Source organism: Artemia franciscana, chromosome 3 (assembly GCF_032884065.1).
Source record: "Artemia franciscana chromosome 3, ASM3288406v1, whole genome shotgun sequence".
NCBI lineage: Eukaryota > Metazoa > Arthropoda > Branchiopoda > Anostraca > Artemiidae > Artemia > Artemia franciscana.
In genome coordinates, this window is record NC_088865.1 from 40,028,002 (window position 1) to 40,050,545 (window position 22,544).

Genomic DNA, 22,544 nt, shown 5'->3' on the forward strand with positions numbered 1-22,544 from the left:
AAATAATTTTATATCTATTCACTGTCAATAAAAAGGTATCATCCCTATTTTGAAATGTTTTACTTTACTTTGTTTTTACTTTGAACTGTTTGTTTACGTACATCTACGTGTGTAATGGTGTATTTTTTTTACAGTTATATGTGTTTTATATTTCTATCTATTGTTTTACTTGACTTATTTGGTGCTGCTGTCGGGGACTTCATGTATGAGAGGGGGCTGGGGCGTCCCTTATTTTTTTATTTTATAGTATAAAAAAGTTGAGTTGGTAAATTTGCGCAGTTGTATTGGCTCACTGCTTAAATTCAATAAATGAGAAGAATAAAATTAGGGAAATAATAAAATGAATGAAAGAAGATGACAACCACTGAAATATGGACCTGTCGAAACCTCGTTCCCAGTCGGTAAATTCAGCGATTTTATCAACTCGATCTCCAAATTAAAGGTGAAAAAAACTGATAAAATGACGAGATCAATGAAAATAGATAATAAAACTGAAAGAGTATCTACTGCTATCTTGACAATGTTAAGAAATTACAGCGGTTCAGTCAGCCGAAAACATCCTGTGATTTCTTGAAAACATTAGCCGTCGGTAGCAACTGCTTGTCGGTAGCAACTGGCTGAGAAACAGACAAGTGTAATATTAGGGGTCAGTTTGATTATTGATTCTAACTGCAAAAGAACAAATTAATTACAAAAGATAACTATGTTAAGTTTGTGAAATAATTGTTTAAAAATAAAGTGTTTAAAATAATTGTTTAAAAATATTATACAAAATAATTTACAAAAAAATTATACAAAAAAATAATTATACAAAAAACTATTATACAAAAAAATCAATACAAAAATAATTGTTTAAAAATAAAGTGTTTGTAAAAAAATAAAGCGTTAAATACGATTACATTCTATAGGGACTACTGTTAGGGTTAAAACACCACTTTCCATTAAAAAAAACTTTTGCTGAAATGGATTCTAGCATTCGAGCGCGTGGCGAAGATAAGACACGCACTTTAATTGTTTACTACAAGTTGACACATAGGTAGTATATATTTATATAGTCTGCGCAACTCCACTCTGGAAAGCGAAGTTAAATGCTTTACATACGATTTCAATTTTTGTGTTTTTCCGAATTCCTCCGCTATCCGAAAAGACTCCTCCCCCTAAATAAATTCACGCTCATGTGGTCTTAAGCTCTTTTTGGCACTTAGACATCACCATTTGACAACAGCGATATCAAACGAGAAATGGTACGGTAAGGAATGTGGATTGGATATGGATTATGCGAGCGTCTAGGAAGGGAAGAAGAGCCTTGTCACTACCTCGAAAGCAAAAAGTGACTCTTGTTGTTAATGCATGGTGCTTCCTTCTGGACCAAAGCGCAAAATGGTAGAAAAGGCGTGGATAAAAAGTGGACTTTGGGACTGGAATAAGAAGATGAGCTGATTGCTGAGAACCTTGACAACTTGAACGAGCATTTTAAAGGAGATTCTTCATTCTGGGGCTGACTTATAGGATTGAGCTCTGTTGTGTCTTCAGGATCATAATCATCATCAGTGATCAGTGAATGGTCTGGATGAGAAAATCTGCAATAACTCTTTTTTCTGGATTTATCATACTCAAGCGTATCGAACCACTTGGATGATTGCTTCGAAGTTCTTTTCAGAGTAACAAAGCTGTTTCAGGGAAGACGTTTCATACTGTAAAAATTATGTTAGTTATAGCCTAAAGGAATAGGAATGTGTTTTGGTACGGACTGGGCTTTTAAGAGACGTAGTTGATATGAAACGCGCTATTTTTTAGTTCGTTTAAAAAAAAAAATCTATGCTTTTAAGTAACCCTCGCTGTTTAGTGATATAACTACACAAGAAAAAAATAATATTTTAAGAGCATTGCCATTGCGAAATTGTACAAACTATTATGTTTTTCCTTCTTCTGCATGAATGTAGTGCAAAACTGATGGGACTTCCGCGTATCTTAAAGCACGAAGCGCAGCAAGCTTCTTTATTTGCCTTGTTAGAAGGCAAATGTTATCAGAGGGAAATATGAATTGAAACGGGTGCTAAGGCCTATGATAATTCTTGTGGTACTGGAGTGCAGCTTCTGTGTTGCGTTCTACCAACATAACACTATGAGAGAATGTGACCTGGAAAAACTGCCAGTGTCGATAATCGGCGTGTTGTGCGAAGTGCATTAAAATTTTGTGTGGAGTTCCAGCAAAGCAAACGTTATAAGAGAAAAATGTCGACTGAAAAGACTGCCACATTATCCGACTACTTGTATGTTGTATGGAGCGCAGCAAGCTTCTCTGCTGCATTCTACCAACATACCACTATGAAAGAATGTGAACCAGAAAAACTGCCACAGCGTCGATAATCGGCGTGTTGTGCGAAGTGCATTAAGATTTTGTGCGGAGTTCCAGCAAAGCAAACTATATAAGAGAAACATGTCGTCTGAAAAGACTGCAACATTATTCGACTACTTGTATGTTGTATGGAGCGCAGCAAGCTTCTCTGCTGCATTGTACCAACATACCACTATGAGAGAATGTGAACCAGAAAAACTGCCACAGCGTCGATAATCGGCGTGTTGTGCGAAGTGCATTAAGATTTTGTGTGGAGTTCCAGCAAAGCAAACGTTATAAGAGAAAAATGTCGATTAAAAAGACTGCTACATTATTCGACTAATTGTATGTTGTATGGAGCGCAGCAAGCTTCTCTGCTCCGCTCTAACAAATCATATATTGAAAAAGTGAAATGCGAGTTGAAAAGACTACTACAGCATTTGAACATTGTTGTATTATGCAATAAAATCGTGTTGTATAAGCGGAGTTTTGCGCAAGCAGTGCAGTAAGCTAAAAAAATGTTTTGAAGATTGTACTACTTTCCCCTGATAGTTCTTTTTGTTGATAGAATAATGCAGCTCTGATGGAACGGCAACATTGATTCTCTCTGTTAGATAATTTCAGGCTAATAAATATATATTTAATTTCTAGAAACATTAGAAATCGGTCTTTTTTTGATGAAAATAAATTTCCTTATCATTATTTGCCGCAAGTCCTAAAATTCCATTTAAAAATATGTTTTGTAATTAATGATAATAGTGAGGAAATGGGGGAATAAAAGAAGAACGTGGGAGAAACATGAAAAACATTGTACACAACACCTACACACACGAAAATCTCTAACAATCCATCTAAGACAGAAGGATATTCCAAATAATTCTACCAGAAAAGTTGATCTTGTTTAGAGTTAGTTAATATTCCCCTATGGTAAGAAACTGAAGATATGTCGATATTGGATAATTGTAAGCTACCATTAAATTTGGTAGGTATTAGTTTGGCTGGTCGGTAGGTTTGACTGGTCGATAGGCGTGATACCCTAGGTTCTATATAACGTTTATATATAATGTTATGGTTTATGCTAAACGTACTGCTTCAAAGTAGCCAGCAATTTGAAAATAACTTTGCGTAGTCAATCCTAGCGCCTTTCAGTCGCTTTTTTGCACCAAACAGAGTTGATTTAGACGTCGGAGGCGATTGTTTTTGCCATATGTGAAATTGGACGCTTCTGTTGGAAATATTCAGTTCTTTTTACGTTATCCGTGGGGAGACAAGCGTCGTTTCCGATTTAGCGCATTTCAAAATACTTTTGAGCAAAAGTGACTGAGAAATTTGTGTTTAGCTTGATTTTCTTCGCAAGTTGAGTTCTACCGAAAGCTCAATTGAAAAAAAAGCTTGTGCAGATCTTAAAATAAATGGAAGGACTTTTGTCAAATATGAAAATTTTATTGAATAATGGATATACTAGTAATGAGATTTATTATGGCGTTCTGAGATTTCTTTATTCAGCTGTGTATCTAAGAAATTTATGGTTTATTTCAAACCTGCACATGGTAAACACGCAGAGACAAGCAGAAAATCTGTTTCTTGATTCCTTCAAAAGGAAGAACAATTGACTATTAGAGAAAAGAATAAGTACACAACTAACGGGTATAATAACAGGACCTCAATTCTTATCGGCCTGGTCCCATGAAATTTGTCATAAAAAAAAATTGAGAATATATCACCAGAATTTCTGAGTAAATTACAAGTAGAAAAAGGCAAAGGTGGGGCGCAATGTAAACGCATTTGTTGGGGATAAAATACGTTTATTGGAGATTAAACCTTCGGTTTAGTCTCCTAATTTTTTCACGTTACGACTTTGGACGTTTATAACATTAGGGCTGTCTCTCAAGGAATTGAGTGGAAACTGACTGATTTTCGATGGAAGAAAAGTGGAAATGTTTCAGTATTATTTATAGAGGGAATACTAATTTTCCATCTTTCCTTCTAGAGAGAATAAAATTTGCGTCAAAATTTAGGGCAACCATAAATTTCGTTGAGGATTTTGCTGTACTGGGATAGTTAAACGAGAATAAAGAGTCTTCAAAACCGAAATAGGGTCGTTTACAAAAAAAAAAAATCCAAATTTTTAACGTAATGCTTGTACCGAATAAAATATAAGACAAAATAAGAGGCATATATAATTCTAAAGCAAAAACGACTCTTTATTTTTAAAGCTAACTAAAAATTAGGTTTTCTTAAAATACAATTTTAAAAGGAAATTAAACAGTTAGATTATACCTTAAAACGAACAGAAATAAAGTCATATAACGATGTCATCTTAAAGTGAACAGAAATGACTATGACCGAGCTAAAGAAATCCAAAACAGACAGAAGCAATCAAAATGATTAAAAATAAACAATCGAATGGAAGAGAAAGGTAAACGGGTACTTCTATGAATGAATACGGAAACGAACAAAAGTTAAAATAAATAATCGTTTGTTTGTTTGTCAGCATTTTTAGTTTTTCACATTTAGAGCTATAAAAGAGAAACTGTTTAAAATATATTGTGTTTTCAGGAAAGGGTAAATGACACTGTGGCCCTTAAAAGATTTAGGATTGACAGTCCTAATCTTATTTCTTGTAATTTCTGTTCGTTTTAAGTTGCCTTGGTTATTCATTTCAACTTCTGTTCATTTTAGGATCTATCTATTCATCCATAGCAGTATCTGTTGTCTCTACATTTAGACCAGCTATTAGTTTAATAGTTTTCGTTTTGGTTTTACTTATTCATTTGTAGCCATTTTTGTTTGTTTTTTGTTTGAATTATTAAATAAATTAAAATAAAATTTCCAAACGAAAGTAAAACGTGACATTGAACCCGACAGCACCACAAACAGAATTACATCTCACATGAGGGGGGGGGGGCTACCCTCTTCTCACCCTCCTTCCACCCACTAAGCTACAGTTGTTTAGTAGTGTGCTAAAAGCATTTATGAGTGCAATGAATGTGCAACTAATTGCCTTTTGAAATATTCAAGCTGAGAATTGTACTGTTTAAAATAAATCCACAACGATAAGCTCTTCCAATATGTGAAAAATACTCTCTATTTCTTTCCAATCATCCTTGTTCTAGAGGAGTCATTTTTAAAACGTTGGGTACAGAAAGTCCAACTTTAGCGTAAAGAATAGGGAATTGAGGAGGGGGCTACCCCCCTTACATATGCAATAAGTTCTGTTCATTTTGATTTTTAATATTTGTCTTTCATTTCAAAAACTTATTATAAAATAATTAATGTTTGTTTTTGTTACCATACCCGACGATACCCTAAGTGTGACGAGAGCTAAGGTCCCTTCAAATCTGACTCTTTAAATCAAAATTCAAGTTTTACAGGACAGTGCTTCTCCTTCTCCTTCCCATAAAATTTTTGTTCCCTTTATCCCGGGCAATGATTCCTGGAAGTTTCAAGCTAATCTGAAAAGAAAAATTCGAAACCATTTTTGGATCTCATGTTCTGACTAAAAAAGTATTTCGGCCCTTTTTTGGTCCCATTTTCGGAATAACACAATTTTCTCTTCATTTTATTTTGTGCATTGGAATTTTCATGGACCTAGGGATTCAAGGATATAAGTTTCACTCTGATCGGGAAAATTTGCCCTTATAGGGACTTTGTTTTTTGGAGCCCTAGCCACCAAACTATTTTTTTGTACATTAGATCCCCTTGGCCTAGGAACTTTCAGTTTTAATCTTTAGCTCTATAAAAAAAGGGTTGGCCTCTTTCTGCCCTTTGTAGGGCCCCTCTTTCAGGGAAGCTTATTTTTCGTTTTTTCCCTTCTTTAACTGGGTCTCTCTAGCCCAAGAAATCCAGGATGTAAATTCTGAGCCAATCAGATGAAAAAACTTTTCGACCATTTTTCGGGTGCTAATTTTGGTGGGTGGGGATGTACCCACACACAATTTATTGTAGTTTAAGTTCCTCTTGCCCCAAGGGCTTTCGGTTGTAAGTTTCAAACTAGCCAGGGACCAAAAGCATTCTGGCTCATTTCCAGGCCCTTTAACACCTTCTCACTCAGAAAAAAAATTTCTTCTTGGCCCAAAAAATGATCCTTAGTGTTCGGAGCCAATTAGACACCCAAAATTAACCTTCCCCCTTTTCCACTTTAAAATAAAGCGATAAACAGTTGGGAATTCACGTAATTTTGGCCCTTGCTCTAGGGGCTTGGGGAGATGTCTTATGATCCCTGGAGCGATGTTTACCGGACACTTCGACAATTTCGGACAGAATTGCTGTCCAAAACTATTGATTTGGTATCATGGGGATGGGACTACGAGGGGTTAAATGGCGAAAATGGTACTTGAGGAGGGCTGGTTACCCTTTAATCACTTTTCTCCTGTAAAAAGAGCACTAAATTTCTTAATTTCTAATTGAATGAGCCCTATTTGAATTTTCGGTGACTATACCTTCATACAAAGGGACTGGGAGAAAAAAAAATGCACTATACAGGGCTTGTGAGTAAATGTGTTCTCAGAAACACTCTTCCCTCACATAAAATTATCAGACATCAAAAGCACTGGGTGGCTATTGGCCTCACAACTGCATCCAGTAGGCCACTGGCTGGTAAACTAAACTTTACAAAAGTCGTTCCCAAATACTACCTTCCTTTTACTATACAATCTTAGAGTTTTTGGATTTGTTGACCCCTCATCTCATTTCTAGGTTTTTTGATCCTCAAGCATCCACTTGATTTTATTCTTTTAAACTACCTGGGATCCAGTGAGCTCAAACAGGGTCGTATCTTTTTTTGAGGGGGGTCAAAAAACATTTCAAAAATTTGTTTATATTGATTTTTGTTACGGTTTTACGAGTCGGCCCGGGAGAGTTCAAACTCCCTTATCCCCCTGAATATGGCATTAGGCTCAAAGCAGTCATTCTATTGGCTTGAGAACCCTGTGTTGCTCGATGCCTCATTTCTTTGCAGGTCGGAGTCTGTTCTTACCTGTGTCTGTTTCTACAACTCTTCTATGCCGCCTTCAATAGCCTAATACTAGGTAACTGAACAAACCAGATGCCGAAATTTGACCAATTTGACTGGCTTGTAACTTTGAGTGACCATACTGCAATAGAGGTTTCAGAAACTGAATATTAGTCATTCTAAAGCCGCAAAACCTTCGAAAATAGCCTAGCTGATCAATTTCTAATTTAGCATCTCATATCCCCAAATCTCTGCCCTGTAATGGAAAATTGGCATAATTTTCGTCAGGAAAACCCTGCAGCTCTTTGTAATGTTCTCCGTTGTAACAAATTATTTCATAATCTCCTAAGATGCAAATATCGGATTTCTATTTTTAGTAATGTAACGAAACATCCCCTTTAACTGCTCTATCAGCCCCCTTCCGTCCATTATATCCATATCTTTGATCTCTTATTTACCTGACGTCTAAAAAGGTACTCAATAATGATCTGCTATGCCTTTCTAAGCTCTGGCAAGCCGAGTAAACAAGGAAATAAAACGTTTCCAAACTTCCTTCTGCTTTTATCTCGTACATAAAACAACGGTCCTAAATATGCAATAGCACGACATATAGCCTATTTTATTTCTGCTAAAGTAACGAAGTAAAAAGTAGTTTTCACGCTCAGTTATAGTTTATTAGTAGATTTTGATGGTTTTGAGAGCCGTGGTAGATTAGGGATTTTGTAAATGGAGTGGGGGCTAGCTAAATTTCTATTATCTTTTTTTCCATTTTGTTTTTAGTGGATATCAGAATCCAGTACAAATGCTGTGTCGTTTACTAAGCTATAATTTCCTAAAGGAGTGCCACTCGTCAAGGTCACCCTGTAGCGCTGTTAGAAGTTGCTGTTTATGTTACGAAAACTCGCAAATAGTCCTCCCTGATGCCATTATGATGCCACACAAGTAGGATTTCCCTGTTGAGAAACCCATGTCAAGGTTCACTAAGCCTTTGGACTCAAACCAATGTGCCACCCCTTAGATCTCTGGCCGTTTTTAAGTAGCCTAAGTCCAGTCCGCTCCCACATTCAAAATTGTGCAACATGTAAATATATATCCAGAAATAGTAATAAAAAACCAAGGAGGATAGGAAAAATCGTTCTAGTTCCCTTTTAATTGACCAAAAAATTGGAGGGCACCTAGGCCCCCTCCCACGCTCATTTTTCCCCAATGTCACCGGATCAAAATTCTGAGATAGCCATTTTATTCACCGTAGTCGAAAAACCTAATAACTATGTCTTTGGGGACGACTTACTCCCCCTCAGTCCACGTGGGAGGGGCTGCAAGTTACAAACTTTGACCGTTGTTTACATATACTTAAGGCTATTGGGAAGTATACAGACGTTTTCAGGAGGATTTTTTGGTTTGGGGGGAGAAGTTGAGGGGGGCTATGTGGGAGGATTTTTCCATGGAGGAATTTGTCATGGGAGATGGGAATTTCAATGAAGAGGGCGCAGGACTTTCTAGCATTATTAAAAAAACAATGAAAAAATAAATATGAAAACGTTTTTCAACTAAAAGTAAGGAGCAGCATTAAAACTTAAAACAAACAGAAATTATTACGCGTATGAGGGGTTCACCTGCTCGTAATACCTCGCTCTTTACGCTAAAGTAATTTTAGTAATTTCAACTAATTATTATACGGCCTTTGTGATTCAGGGGTCATTCTTAAGGATTTTGGACAAAATTCAAGTTTTAGTGTAAAGAGCCAGGTATTCACGAGGGGGTGAACCCCCTCATATACGTAATAAAACATACGAATATAGAAGTTTGTTACGTAAGTTAAGTATATTTTTTACTTATGAAAGCGATCGTAAAAAATTAAAAGCTCTAGTTGCGTTTTTAAATAATCAAAAAATTGGAGGGCAACAAGGCGTCCTCCCCCACTCCTTTTTTCAAAATCTTTCGATTAAAACTATGAGAAAGCCATTTAGCCAAAAACAATTAATATTCAAATTTTGTTTTAATTATTTATGTGCGGAGAGCCAAAATCAAAACATGCATTAATTCAAAAACGTTCAGAAATTAAACAAAAAAAATAAGTTTTTTTTTAATTGAAATTAATAAGCGACATCAAAACTAAAAACGAACAGAAATTACTCCGTGTATGAAAGGGGCCTTTCCTCCTCAACGCCCTGCTCTTTACGCTAAAGTTTTTTACTGTTTTAAAAAGCAGAGTTAAGAGAAAGAGTCAAACTTTAGCTTAAAGAGTGGGGTGCTGAGGAGGAAAAGCCCCTTTCATATACGGAGTAAATTCTTTTCGTTTTAAGTTTTAATGTCGCTCCTTACTTTCAATTAAAAAAAAACTGTTTTTTTAATTAATCGTAAGAAGGGACAAACCATGATTGAAGAAAAAAATTCAAGCTGATATCAAACGCATGATAATCTAATTTGAAATCCAGTGCTGTACTAACAGAACCACGCTTCTAGTAATATAATTTAACATATTGGTGTTTGTAGGACTTGAATTGCGTAGCTTGTTAAAGGGGCCTGGGGGAGGGACATGCGGGAGGTGTTCTTGCAAACCTCCAGCTAAGGGTTTTGGGCCAAAATTATTACAATGATAATGTTTTATGCTTCCAAGATGTTCTACATAAGAAGTGGCACCAATAATGTTGTTTTCAGTGCTATATTTCGCTTACGAATGGTAGAATTGATAAAAAGCACGTAGATACAAGCAAAAGTTTTCAAATGAGCCATTAAACATCACTCTAAAAGTTCTGGTAGCCCACTAGCCCCAGCTTTTCCACTTGAGACGTGCGACCAAAGTGCCGTTTTTACTACCATTTGAAACTTGCGGATAGTGAAATTTGTAGGAAGAACGTAGTTATGAGCAATATTTTTATATGATCTATTAAAATCTATCTAAGATGTTCTAGTAGCCCGCTAGCCCCACCCCTTGGGAAACGGCATTAAAAAGGCCTTTTTAGCTCCATATGGCACTTGCAGATGGTGGAATTTATATAAACCACGTACACATGAGAAATAGCTTTTGAATGAGCTCTTAAGTATCTCTGTATGATGTTCTAGTAACCCGCTAAGCCTGGAAAAAGTCAACTTTTTATTAAAAAAGGAGGGTGAAAGTCAAAATTACTGTTACAATAGGCGCACTCCAGTTTCACATTATATTTGGTTTGGCACAGTCTCTCCTGAAAAAACAAGAGCTAAGAGCTCCTATGGCACTTGTGACGAGGCGAGAAAAGATAAGAGCCAAGAGATCATATGGTATGAGCTCTAACAAAATTCTATGAATCAATAGATTGATTTAAAAAGGAAAATAAGAGGCTTAATGCCGGTCAGGACTTAAAATAAGAGCTCTGAGTCACGATATCCTTCTAAATATCAAAATTCATTAAGATCCGATCACCCACTCGTAAGTTATAAATACCTAATTTTATTAATTTTTCCTCTCCCTTTAGCCCCCCCAGATGGTCAAATCTGAGAAAACAACTTTATCAAAACAAATTGTGCAGCTCCCTGACACGCCTACCAATTTTTATCGTCCTAGCACGCCCAGAAGCACCAAACTCGCCAAATCACTGAACCCCTCCCCCCAACTCCCCCAAAGAGAGCGAATCCAGTACGATTCTGTCAATCACGTATCATGGACATTTGTTTATTCTATCCTCCAAGCTTCATCCCGATTCCTCCACTCCAAGTGTATTTCCAAGATTTCCCCCTCCAACTCTCCCCAATGTCAAAAGATCTGGTCGGGATTTGAAATAAGAGCTCTGAAACATGAATTCCTTTTAAAAATCAAATTTCATTAAGATCCGAGCATCTATTCGTAAGATAAAAATACCGCAATTTTCACGTTTTCCTAAAATTCCGGTTTCCCCCTCCAACTCCCCCCAATGTCACAGGATCTGGTCGGAATTTAAAATTAGAACATTAAAGTACAAGATCCTTCTAAATATCAAATTTCATTAAGATCTGGTCACCCTTTCGTAAGTTACAAATACCTCAATTTTCAAAATTACCCCCCCCCCCCTCTCAATTCCACCTAAGAGAGCAGATCCGGTCCGGTTATGTCAGTCACGTATCTTAGACAGGTTTCTATTCTTCCCATCCAGTTTCATCCTGATCTCACCGCTTTAAGTATTTTCTAAGATTTCCGGTCCCCTCAACTGCCCCCCCCCCATTACGCTTGATCCGGTTGAGATTTAAAATAAGAGATCTGAGTTACGAGGTCCTTCTAAATATGAAGTTTCATGAAGATCCGATCACTCCTTCGTAAGTTAAAAATACGTCATTTTTTCTTATTTTTCAGAATTAACCCCCCCCCCCCAATAGAGCGGATCCGTTCCAATTATGTAAATCACGTATGTAAGACTTCTGATTATTCTCCCCACCAAGTTTCATCCCGATCCCTCCAATCTAAGCGTTTTCCATGATTTTAGGTTCCCCCACCCCAAACTTCCCCCAATGTCCCCAGATCCGGTCAGGATTTAAAATAATTGCTTTGAGACACGATATCCTTCTAAATATCAAATTTCATTGAGATCCGATCACCCGTTCGTAAGTTAAAAATACCTCATTTTTTTTAATTTTTCAGAATTAACCCCTCCCCCAACTACCCCAATGAGAGCGGATCCGTTCCGTTTATGTCAATCATTTATCCAGGACTTATGCTTATTTCTCCCATCAAGTTTCATCCCGATCCCTCCACTCTAAGTGTTTTCAAAGTTTTAGGTTTCCCCCTCCCAACTCCCCCCGAAGTTCACCAGATCCGGTCGGGTTTAAAATGAGGGTTCTGAGCAACGATATCCTTCTAAATATCAAATTTCATTGAGATCCGATCACTCGTTCGTAAGTTAAAAATACCTCATTTTTTCTAATTTTTCAGAAATAACCCTCCCCCCCAACTACCCCAAAGAGAGCGGATCCGTTCCGTTTATGTCAATCATTTATCTAGGACTTGTGTTTATTTTTCCCACCAAGTTTCATCCCAATCCCTCCACTCAAAGTGTTTTCCAAGTTTTAGGTTTCCCCCTCCCAACCCCCCCCCCCCAATGTCACCAGATCCGGTCAAGCTTTAAAATAAGAGCTCTAAGACACATTATCCTTCTAATCATCAAATTTCATTGAGATCTGATCACCTGTTCGTAAGTTAAAAATACCTCATTTTTCCTAATTTTTCAGAATTCCCCCCCCCCAACTACCCCAAAGAGAGCGGATCCGTTCCGATTATGTCAATCATGTATCTGGGACTTGTGCTTATTTTTCCCATCAAGTTTCATCCCAATCCCTCCACTCTAAGTGTTTTCCTTCCAAGTTTTAGGTTTCCCACTCCCACCTCCCCCCCCAATGTCACCAGATCCGGTCGGGATTTAAAATAAGAGCTCTAAGACACGATATCCTTCTAAAAATCAAATTTCATTGAGATCCGATCACCCGTTCGTAAGTTAAAAATACTTCATTTTTTCTATTTTTTACGAATTAACCGGCCCCCCCACTCCGCCCCCGCAGACGGTCAAATCGGGCAAACGACTATTTCTAATTTAAGCTGGTCATGTCCCTGATACGCCTGCCAAATTTCATCGTCCTAGCTTACCTGGAAGTGCCTAAAGTAGCAAAACCGGGACCGACAGACAGACCGACAGAATTGGCGATTGCTATATGTCACTTGGTTAATACCAAGTGCCATGAAAACAACAACGAATTCAAATACGCGATTTCATATTTTAGAGATACGGGGTTGAAATTTCTGATACAACTTCGGTTTTGATGGTTTGATTTGTATCAGACTCGTCTCCCTCTTTGCTTTATGACCTTCGCTTTTGGTGCATGATTCTACACTTAATTCAGATTTCGATTTCGAATTTCAGGTTCAGATTTTGAAATGCCATAAAGATAGTCTCTCTTGATAAATGTATTGTTTTTAAAATACCGATTTTCATAACTCTGCTTTCTTTTGACTATTATTTACTCACTGTTTATTAACTTGAACATTATGAATTATAGCAGTATTATTTCTCTCTAAAAAGTCTTTCTATCAGTAAGTCTTACCTAAATTTGTCTGTCTTTTCTTTCTATGTTAAATAGCTCCACGGTTTACTTTCTTCCGTCCGCAGGAAATCACTCGGATTTCCGCGTTTTTATTGTTGCCCTTTAATAAGTAAATGTAAACACAAATTTTAAGTTGATATTCCCCTTGTGGATTCGTTCTAGTCCGCATTAAACGTAATTACGCTATTAGAATGGTCTTGGATGGAAAATTAATTACAAAAAAAAACAATGTTTTTCTTATGGAAATAAAGAGCGAGATTGGAACTTAAAATGAAGAAAACATTATTGCTTTGCTGATTACGCAAGAAATATCAACAAAAGTAGCTCAAACAAACTGACTCGTGGAATTGCCTGATATGTGTAGTATTCTGAAAACTAGCGCTTGACTGAAAACACAAAACCAACGCCAGAAAACAGGATCATTAGAAGATGCTCTTTTAGGGAAGGAAGAATCCATGATTAGCATGCAGAAAATAATCACTAATTTATACGGCTCTCAATAATCTTTCGCTGGTCTTGGTATCGGTAGCTTTGATTATACAATTATGATTCTCTAAAAACTCAACCAAGCTCAGTTTTCAGTAAAGTGTTAATTTTAGAATTCTACGGAGACTGGTACGCTAGTCAGCTTATTACAGCTAGTTCTGATCTTGTGCATTCGGCGAAGCAATAATTTTGTTCGTTTTAGTTTTCGACGTAACTTCCGTAAGAAAGAACTTTCTTTTAATCTAACTTTCGCTTATTTTTTTTTAAATATACATAATAACATTTCAAAGACATCTTTGTCCGATTTGGGCGATGAAATTAAAGAAGTCAACATGATTTTTTGTTAAAATACCGCTACTACTACTACTAACCACTCTCTCAGCACCAAGCTATCCCAGGTCATCATAGCTTTGTACGATACTCATCCATCTCAGTCTACTCAAACCCTCCCTCTTTCTACACTCCCAAGAAGTTCCTGTATCCCTTAATTCATTCCTTACGACACCCTTCTATCCCATTAGGGGATGACCTGCTTTTTATCTGGCCCTAGAGGGTTGGCTGACAAAGACGATCTTTGGCAATCTCTCATCTTTCATCCGAATAGCCTGACCTATCCATCTCAACTTTTCTCTCATTATAGCCCTAGAAAGCGGAAATTGAACCATATTTTTTTGTACAGCGTACTGTTAGAGATACGGTCAGTCAAACGGTTACCCTAAACAGTACGTAGGCAATTCATCTGGAAAACATCTAGTAAATCCTCCTCGGTCTTTTAGACCACCCACGCTTCGGAGTTATATTTAACAACTGTCATCACTGTAGCTTCCAATATTATAATCTTGGTTCGCAGACTGACCTTTCAATTCTTCCAATTCTGTTTCTACTGTGAAAAAAAATCCTGGGCCTTGGCTTTTCTACTTTTAGCACCTTCACGGCATCCATCGTCTCTACTAATAACACCACCGGATAATTATATCTCCTCCCATTTAATTGGCTAAATATTTATCATATATACCATGTTTACGACATTTACCATGCTGCTGAGTTTGCTCATCAAATCCAAATGTGGGCTGTTTGCAATATTTGGCCCCTCAAGACCATTAGTAGTAGTAGTAGTAGTAGTAGTAGTAGTAGACAGGTTTAATAGCAAAAACTTGACAGCTATCGCTGATTTGTGTTTCTTTACAACATATACAAAATCAAACTACACTTGAAAATATAAATCAAACTATAAATATTAACTCTTATTATACATTTTGACGAAAACCGGGACGAAAGAATTACCATATCGGTTTGTTCTTGCTTTAACGGGAACTAACTTATCTTGCTTTCTCGTTCTTGATGGTAGAGGTTGATCAGGTAGAATGTCTCAGTTATGTTTAAGGATGTAATATGAAAGCTCTGTTTTTAAATATTCGTGATTCGTTGATTTTAATATCATAAAAAGCTAAAAAAAAAGGTTACCAAGGCTAAATTTGCTTTAATGCTTAATGGTTTATTTTTATGACTTATACGCTTAGATTTTATATTGTTTTAATTGTATAAAGCTCTAAAAGAAGCTACGAAGGCGGATAAGTCTGAATTAGCCTTCATAATATTCAGCTATGGTTTATATTATTTTTGATTTATAATATTTTAAGGCTTATACACTTGTGGTTCCCATTATTTTATCAGTATAAATTAATAAAAGAAGGCTAAAAGGCTAATTAGCCTTCATGACATTTAGCTACGTTTTACATAGTTTGTGATTCGTATTATTTTAGTGGCATAAGGTACTAAAAGAAGGCAATGAAGGCTAAGAAGAGCTAAGAAGGCTAAAAAGAGTTTTGGTTTTGAAAAGGACATGTCATGATTAGTTTGTAGACAAGTTCGAAGTAGAGCCATCTTGATAGTTAGGACTCTAGACTAGCTTTAGAATTAGTATCATAGTTTGAAATTCACTGTTGCATAGAGAGAAATAACTGGATATCTAGAGTTAATATTACGTCTTATTCGATCTTCATTGCAAGTAGTACTAAAACATATTTTTTACAATTTAAGATTTATATTACTCACTATTGGTATTATAGCTGGCGAGACCAAAATGCCACCTGACAGATCAATCCAGTATTTCTGTATATATACATAAAATTTACATCTGTAAATTTTATTATAATTCCTTATAATATTTTTTAATATAAATATTGAATTTACATCTGTAAATTTACATGTGTATATATATGCATCTGTATGTATACATAAAATTTAGGCCTGAATCATATGTATGATGTATAGCATTTTAATGACTTAAAACTTATATTATTGTAGTAGGAAAATTGTTAAAAGAAGCCTATGAAGGATAAGAAGAATGAATTTGCTTTTGGAATTATAAAAACATCAGCGTTTGTGAACTTCGTGTGTTGGGGTGTGTGTTTATGTTTCTCTCTTCTGCTTTTCAAAATCAGAACATGTTGGTTTTTTTTCCCTTAAGGCACTATCTTCTGACATTTGACGAATCTCTTGAATTCATATTTTCAATTTTTACAATCTAAAATAAAAAGTATTTCGTCATGGGTATTTAAGCCCGGGGTTGAGTTAAAGGGGCTAAAATCCAAAATTTTGATTTTCAGAACAGGGTTGAGTCATAAGAAAAATGATTGTTACAGAGGAGGATATTATCTATGCCACCGATTGAAAAAAAAGTTCAATATATCGTCACCCCTGAATTATTTCTTTTGATTTCAATTATCGGTTTTTTGCTCCTAAAATTTTTAGCGTTCGTAGAATATACTTACTCAATAAAAATTATGGGGAGTCGTCAACGATTGAGACAAATATTCCATTACTTCCAGCTCAAAGACTATGCGACACTGTTTCATGTTATGTTATGCTAAATTTACTTCATCAATAAATTTTTATTTTTCATAAATTTCCTTAATCTTACTGCTGCTCTTAGTTAGAATTTCCGTCATTATTTTGTCTCCTATTAAATCTTAATATTGACATTTGGTGAATTTTGAAAAATCAAATTATTTTTGAAGCAGTCTTGTTTATGATTAACACCGCTTATTCACTAAAACGGTCTTTGCGTCGGCCATGCGGCAGCTTGGATCAACACTGGATCCTTAGTGTCAAGTGCTTGTCAATCTACTGTGCCACCATAGGCAAAAAAAAAAAAAAAAAAAAAAAAAACAAAGATTTAGAATAGAGTTTTATTGCCACTCCTCTAAAATATAACATTTGAAGGAGCAAAAACTTGAATTACATCTTAAATAAAGCATATATTTTCATTTTTCTGTAAGACTAGAGATCTTACCAACTAGTTAAACTCCACTTTTTCATGCACATATCCTGTTTTAACACTATCTTCACCCCTGTTCACCCTATTTTACTAGTTCAGCATTAAGCTGAACTGATTTTCTTCTCTTTCTTCTTTCTTGAAGCACTGGAGGACAGTTCTCAAACGAACTTTTTGAACAAACTTGCTGAGAATAAAGCTCATAATGTCAATCCTGAACAAACTTGGAGAAATTAAAATTAATGTACTCTGATATTTTGTTTAAATGGGGTCAGCCGCTCAGAAACAGTTTTGCCAGATAAGGCGCATTTGCGCCATTCGGGCACTTTTTGAGGCGGTTTTGCATTGAGTTTTTCAAATTGGCGCATTTGGGGGGGAATTGTTTATTTGGCTTGTTTTAACTGGAAAAATGGTGCTTTAGTTGCATTTTCACTTTTATGACGGTTAAATTTTTATCGGACATCTGGAAACACTACCCAGAAAAAGAGGAACTACTTGTAGAAAGTCTTGTAACTCCAAATATTTTTGTTCTTTTTACTTGCTTAAAATTTCAGATAGGAGACTAATCAGGGGAAATTTGAATTTTTCATTATTTCACTAGCCAAAAATTTCACACAGGAAAACAGTCAAATCCATCGGGTTTTAAAAAGGTTTATTAGGGTTAAGCTGTGTTATTAATTGTAGTAGTAGGCTCAAGTGTATTAAAAAAAAACGTTTAAGGAATAATGTGATTGGCATCCAGAAACACGTTGCAGACGTAAACCAATAAACACACACTTTCCCCTCTCTTTTCCGATGGAATTATAAAAATGGTCTCTATTATTCTCTTTAGTTTAACTGTATAATTACCCAATTACTGCTCTTGAAAGAGGTGCAATTTTATTATAAATTTCTTAAAACGTAATTTGTGGTATAATCTTTTTGTACTTCCAGATCAGAGCTGTTGGTGTAGTAGAGAGGGAAGTTTAGAGAATTGGTACCCACCCCCTCCCCGTAAGTTAGATTATGCTACCAATTGAAGGGCTATTAGTACCTTATTGCATTTTTTACTTTTCCTTTTTTTAAGTATCAGTGGCATACCCAAAAAGGAGATTTTTTTTTTAAACAGGCTTTTCTAAAATAAAACTCGTGAAAAGCCTTTCCTTGACAAATATAGAGAAATTCAAATTACTCTATTAATGTATGAATGTTTTATACAGCCTGTGAATTGTTAAAAGCAAGAAGTATATAATGTCAAACAGTTCGAGGTTTATTCTATGGCCTTTCTGATTCAGGGGTCATTCTTAAAGAATTGGGACAAAACTTAAGCTTTAGAGTAAAGAGCGAGGTATTAACGAGGTGACAAACTCCCTCATATACATAATAAAAATATAAGATTATAGAAGTTTGATGCGTAAGTTAATTCTCAAGTTACGTATATTTTTTACTAATAAAAACGTTCGTTAAAAATTAAAATTTCTAGTTACCTTTTTAAGTAACCAAAAAATTGGAGGGCAACTGGGCCTCCTTCCCCACCCCTTATTTCTCAAAATCGTCTGATCAAAACTAAGAGAAAGCCATTTAGCCAAAAAAAGAATTAATATGCAAATTTCATTTTAATAGTTTATGTGCGGAGAGCCAAAATCAAACATGCATTAATTCAAAAACGTTCAGAAATTAAATAAAAATAACTGGCTTTTTTAACTGAAAGTAATGAGCGACATTAAAACTTAAAACAAACATAAATTACTCCGTGCATGAAAGGGGCTGCTTCCTCATCAACGCCTCGCTCTTTACGCTAAAGTTTGACTCTTTCTCTCAATTCTACTTTATTAAACAGTAAAAATTTTAGCGCAAAGAGCGGGGCGTTGAGAAGGGAACAAGAAGCGCTTTAGGAAATTAAATAAAAAAAAAAAAGTTTTTTAACGGAAAGTAAGGAGCGACATTAAAACTTTAAACGAACAGAAATTACTCCGTGCATGAAAGGGGCTGCTTCCTCATCAACGCCTCACTCTTTACGATAAAGTTTTTGTTGTTTTAAAAAAATAGAGATAAGAGAAAGTATCAAACTTTAGCGAAAAGAGTGGGGCGTTGATGAGGAAGCAGCCCCTATCATACACGGAGTAATTTCTGTTTGTTTTAAGTTTTAATGTCGCTCATCACTTTCAGTTAAAAAAAACTAGTTTTTTTTATTTAATTTCTGAATGTTTTTGAATTAATACATGTTTAATTTTGGAAACAGAGTTTTTTGCTGTTTTAAAAAATAGAGTTAAGAGAAAGTGTCAAACTTTAGCGCAAAGAGCGGGGCGTTGATGAGGAAGCAGCCCCTTTCATATACAAAGTAATTTCTGTTCGTTTTAAGTTTTAATGTCGCTCCTTACTTTCCGTTAAGAAACTTGTTTTTTTTTATTCAAGTTCCTAAAGGGGAGCTTCCTGTTCCCTTCTCAACGCCCCGCTCTTTACGCTAATGTTTTTTACTGTTTACTAAAGTAGAATTGAGAGAAAGAGTCAAACTTTAGCGTAAAGAGCGGGGCGTTGAGAAGGGAACAGTCCCTTTCATACACGGAGTAATTTCTTTTCGTTTTAAGTTTTAATGTCGCTCCTTACTTTCAGCTAAAGAAAACTAATTTTTTTTATTTAATTTTAAAAAGGAATGGATTTTTCTAGACCCGAGCCAGAGGGCAGCGTAGCAGAGGAAAAAGGTTCACAACGAACCATCATATCCACCCTCGAGAAATCAAATGATCCTAGCATATTTTACGTGCTATAAGTAGTCCATTTCTACATTCTGTTATAAATGAAATAATCAGGCCTGTGAGAAATACACAAGGAAACAATTCCAAAAACAATTTTCGAAAGCTCCTTTGGGGTCGTTTTTCCCTTGAGCTGCCCTTACTAAGAATCACGTACAAAAAGAAATGATGATTTTATCAGTTCAAGCCAGCTGTATGAAGATATAATTTAGAAATAATCTATATTAATCTAGACGTGTATATAAGACGTGTAAATAAGAAATAATCTAGACGTGATATGGAACTACTCTTCTAAGTTTTGATAAAAATATTTGTCTGTTTTATTTAAGGTTCCAATTGAGCCTCTCAGCAGTATCGCCACGTAATTAAGTGAGGGGAGCGCCACCTTCTTAATTTATTCTCCTAATCAGTAAATAATAATTTAGCATTTAAAATTGAAGTCTTCGGGTTTTTCGAATATTCCGCAACTCTACCAATATTACCGTACTTTTAGCCAAATCCATATCTCAGTAAAGCAAAATACTTTGGATGCATCGAATTGAATTCATTTTAATAATTACACACTCCGTAAATATAATATGCATCTGTTTCCTTTTAAATAAGAATTAACATCAAAAATAAAGATGTTTTGTCATCAAATATTTTAAAATTTTTGGAAAAGCTGATCTCAATTAAAAAAAGACATCAATATATGTTCTTTTTTAAGTATTTGCTAATTCTTTGTTTTACGAACGTAAACAAGCTTAGTCTCCAAATTACAGCTACTAAATATAGTAATTGACCTTTTCCAATTGACCTTTTTCGTTGCATCTTGACCTTTTCCAAGGCCAGCACATTCGCGAACGCTTCATTACCACCCGACATTCAGAGCTTGTCTCTGTTCTCGATCATGAGATTCTCACTTCATCTTAATAATTCATATTGCGGGTAACAAGTTGTTTTTGCCATATCTTAATGGTGGTTGGGGGTTAAGAGGGAGTAAGGGGGGGGGGGATATATTCTCCCTCAGATTAAAAAAAAATATTATTTATGGAGGGAAGGGGATATTTTTGTTGAAAAACGCTGCACTCTTTATATATACATATATATATATATATATATATATATATATATATATATATATATATATATATATATATATATATATATATATATACATATATATATATATATATATATATATATATATATATATATATATATATATATATATATATATATATATATATATATCTTGAAAATATATCTCGCCCTTCCCCCTTCCTTTCGTGAATTTTTGCATACCATTTTCCATCTTGCTTCTTGGTGTCAAAGTTTTTTGTTGTAAGGACATGATAGGATTATGTTGGGGGCAAAGATAAAATGACGACATACCATTCTCATCCCTCAGAAATTTGTATGATTAAGTATTATCGATTGTGGAAAAATTCCAGACTTCTGGGAAGTTCTGGAAGAACTATATCATATGGAAAGTAAGTTCTTAGAATTTATAGATTAAGCAAATAATTTTGACTTTCCTTATTTTTGCGGGAGCCTCTTTAAAAAGTTTCAAAACAATTTTGATTTCTCTTTTTACTATATATGACGAGAGACTGTCCACTTTAAAAGATCATGTAGACTATGTGACGCGTGTTATGCTTGGTAGAAGTGTGCCACGATTGGTGCAAGGAATGACAACTTGGCGGAACATATGGCACTCCGAAATGTACATCATATGGGGGAGAGTGGATGACTCCTCGGTCTCTGATAGATGACTCTGTTCCTTTGTATTCTGAATATTTCCTTGTTATATTTTCCTCCTTGTAAATGAATTAAGTGTTTAAGAATGACTGATTGAGAATGTGGTTTTGCAATTTTTTATTTCCTCCGTGGTATTTTTCCAGTGCTCCAACAATGGAACCAATTACAGTGGCGGTGAAAAAGGTTGTAATGGATCAATATGAGGCTAATCAACATGACAAAGATTTGCTACTCTCTGTTGGTAAGAAACTCTCCTCATTTTTTTGTAATATCTACTTTATAACAGTTTAAAGGCAGAAATATTTAGCTTAGTTGATAGTAATGATAGTTTGAGACTTGACAGTTTGACAATGGTTTGATAGTAATCAGAACAAGGGCTTCAACATAATTAGCTGCTTTCTGTTGGTAAGGAACTATCCTGTTGTTTATGTAATTGAATTAAAAAAAAAAATCAACTAAAATTAAGGAGGAACAAATCTTTAAATGAACAGAAATTATTCAGTGTTTGAGGGGTTGCCCCCTCCTCAACCCCTCGCTCGTTACGTTAACGTTTTTTAGTGCTTTAAAAAAAACTTCTTATTTCAATTCAAAGGCTCTTGTGCTTTAACAGTCATTCTTAAAGGAGTGGGACACAAAGTCAAGCTTAAGTATCCGGGGATTCTGGAGGGAGCATCCCCCTATATACGGAATAATCTCTTTTGTTTTGAGTGTTAGTGTTGCTTCTTAATTTTAGTTAAAAAAAACTTGTTATTGTCATATTTAATTTCTGGTCGTTTTTCAAATTGCGCCCAGGCCTACCCAAGATATGATGTGCGATGCCAGCCCCAGAAACCACCGGTTTCTTAAAGATAAATTTTATATATCGATAGTTGTAAATTGACTTGTAGTGTGCCGCACTTAAATTTTTCTGACTAAGAATAAAAATGCTATACTGTAATTAAAATCTTGGACAAAATTTGAATGTTTAGGCAA

At 35.4% G+C, this 22,544-nt stretch overlaps 1 protein-coding gene across 6 annotated transcripts in view; it reads left to right on the forward strand.

The window, feature by feature from the left end:
* The window catches only part of LOC136025260 (eye-specific diacylglycerol kinase-like), a 266,512-nt gene that overhangs the window by 177,261 nt on the left and 66,707 nt on the right, over positions 1 to 22,544 (forward strand). For all 6 annotated transcript variants that reach the window (XM_065701114.1, XM_065701112.1, XM_065701109.1 and 3 more), the window contains exon 13: positions 21,716 to 21,813. In XM_065701114.1, coding sequence (XP_065557186.1) covers positions 21,716 to 21,813 — 98 coding nt within the window. The remainder of the gene's footprint in view (positions 1 to 21,715; positions 21,814 to 22,544) is intronic.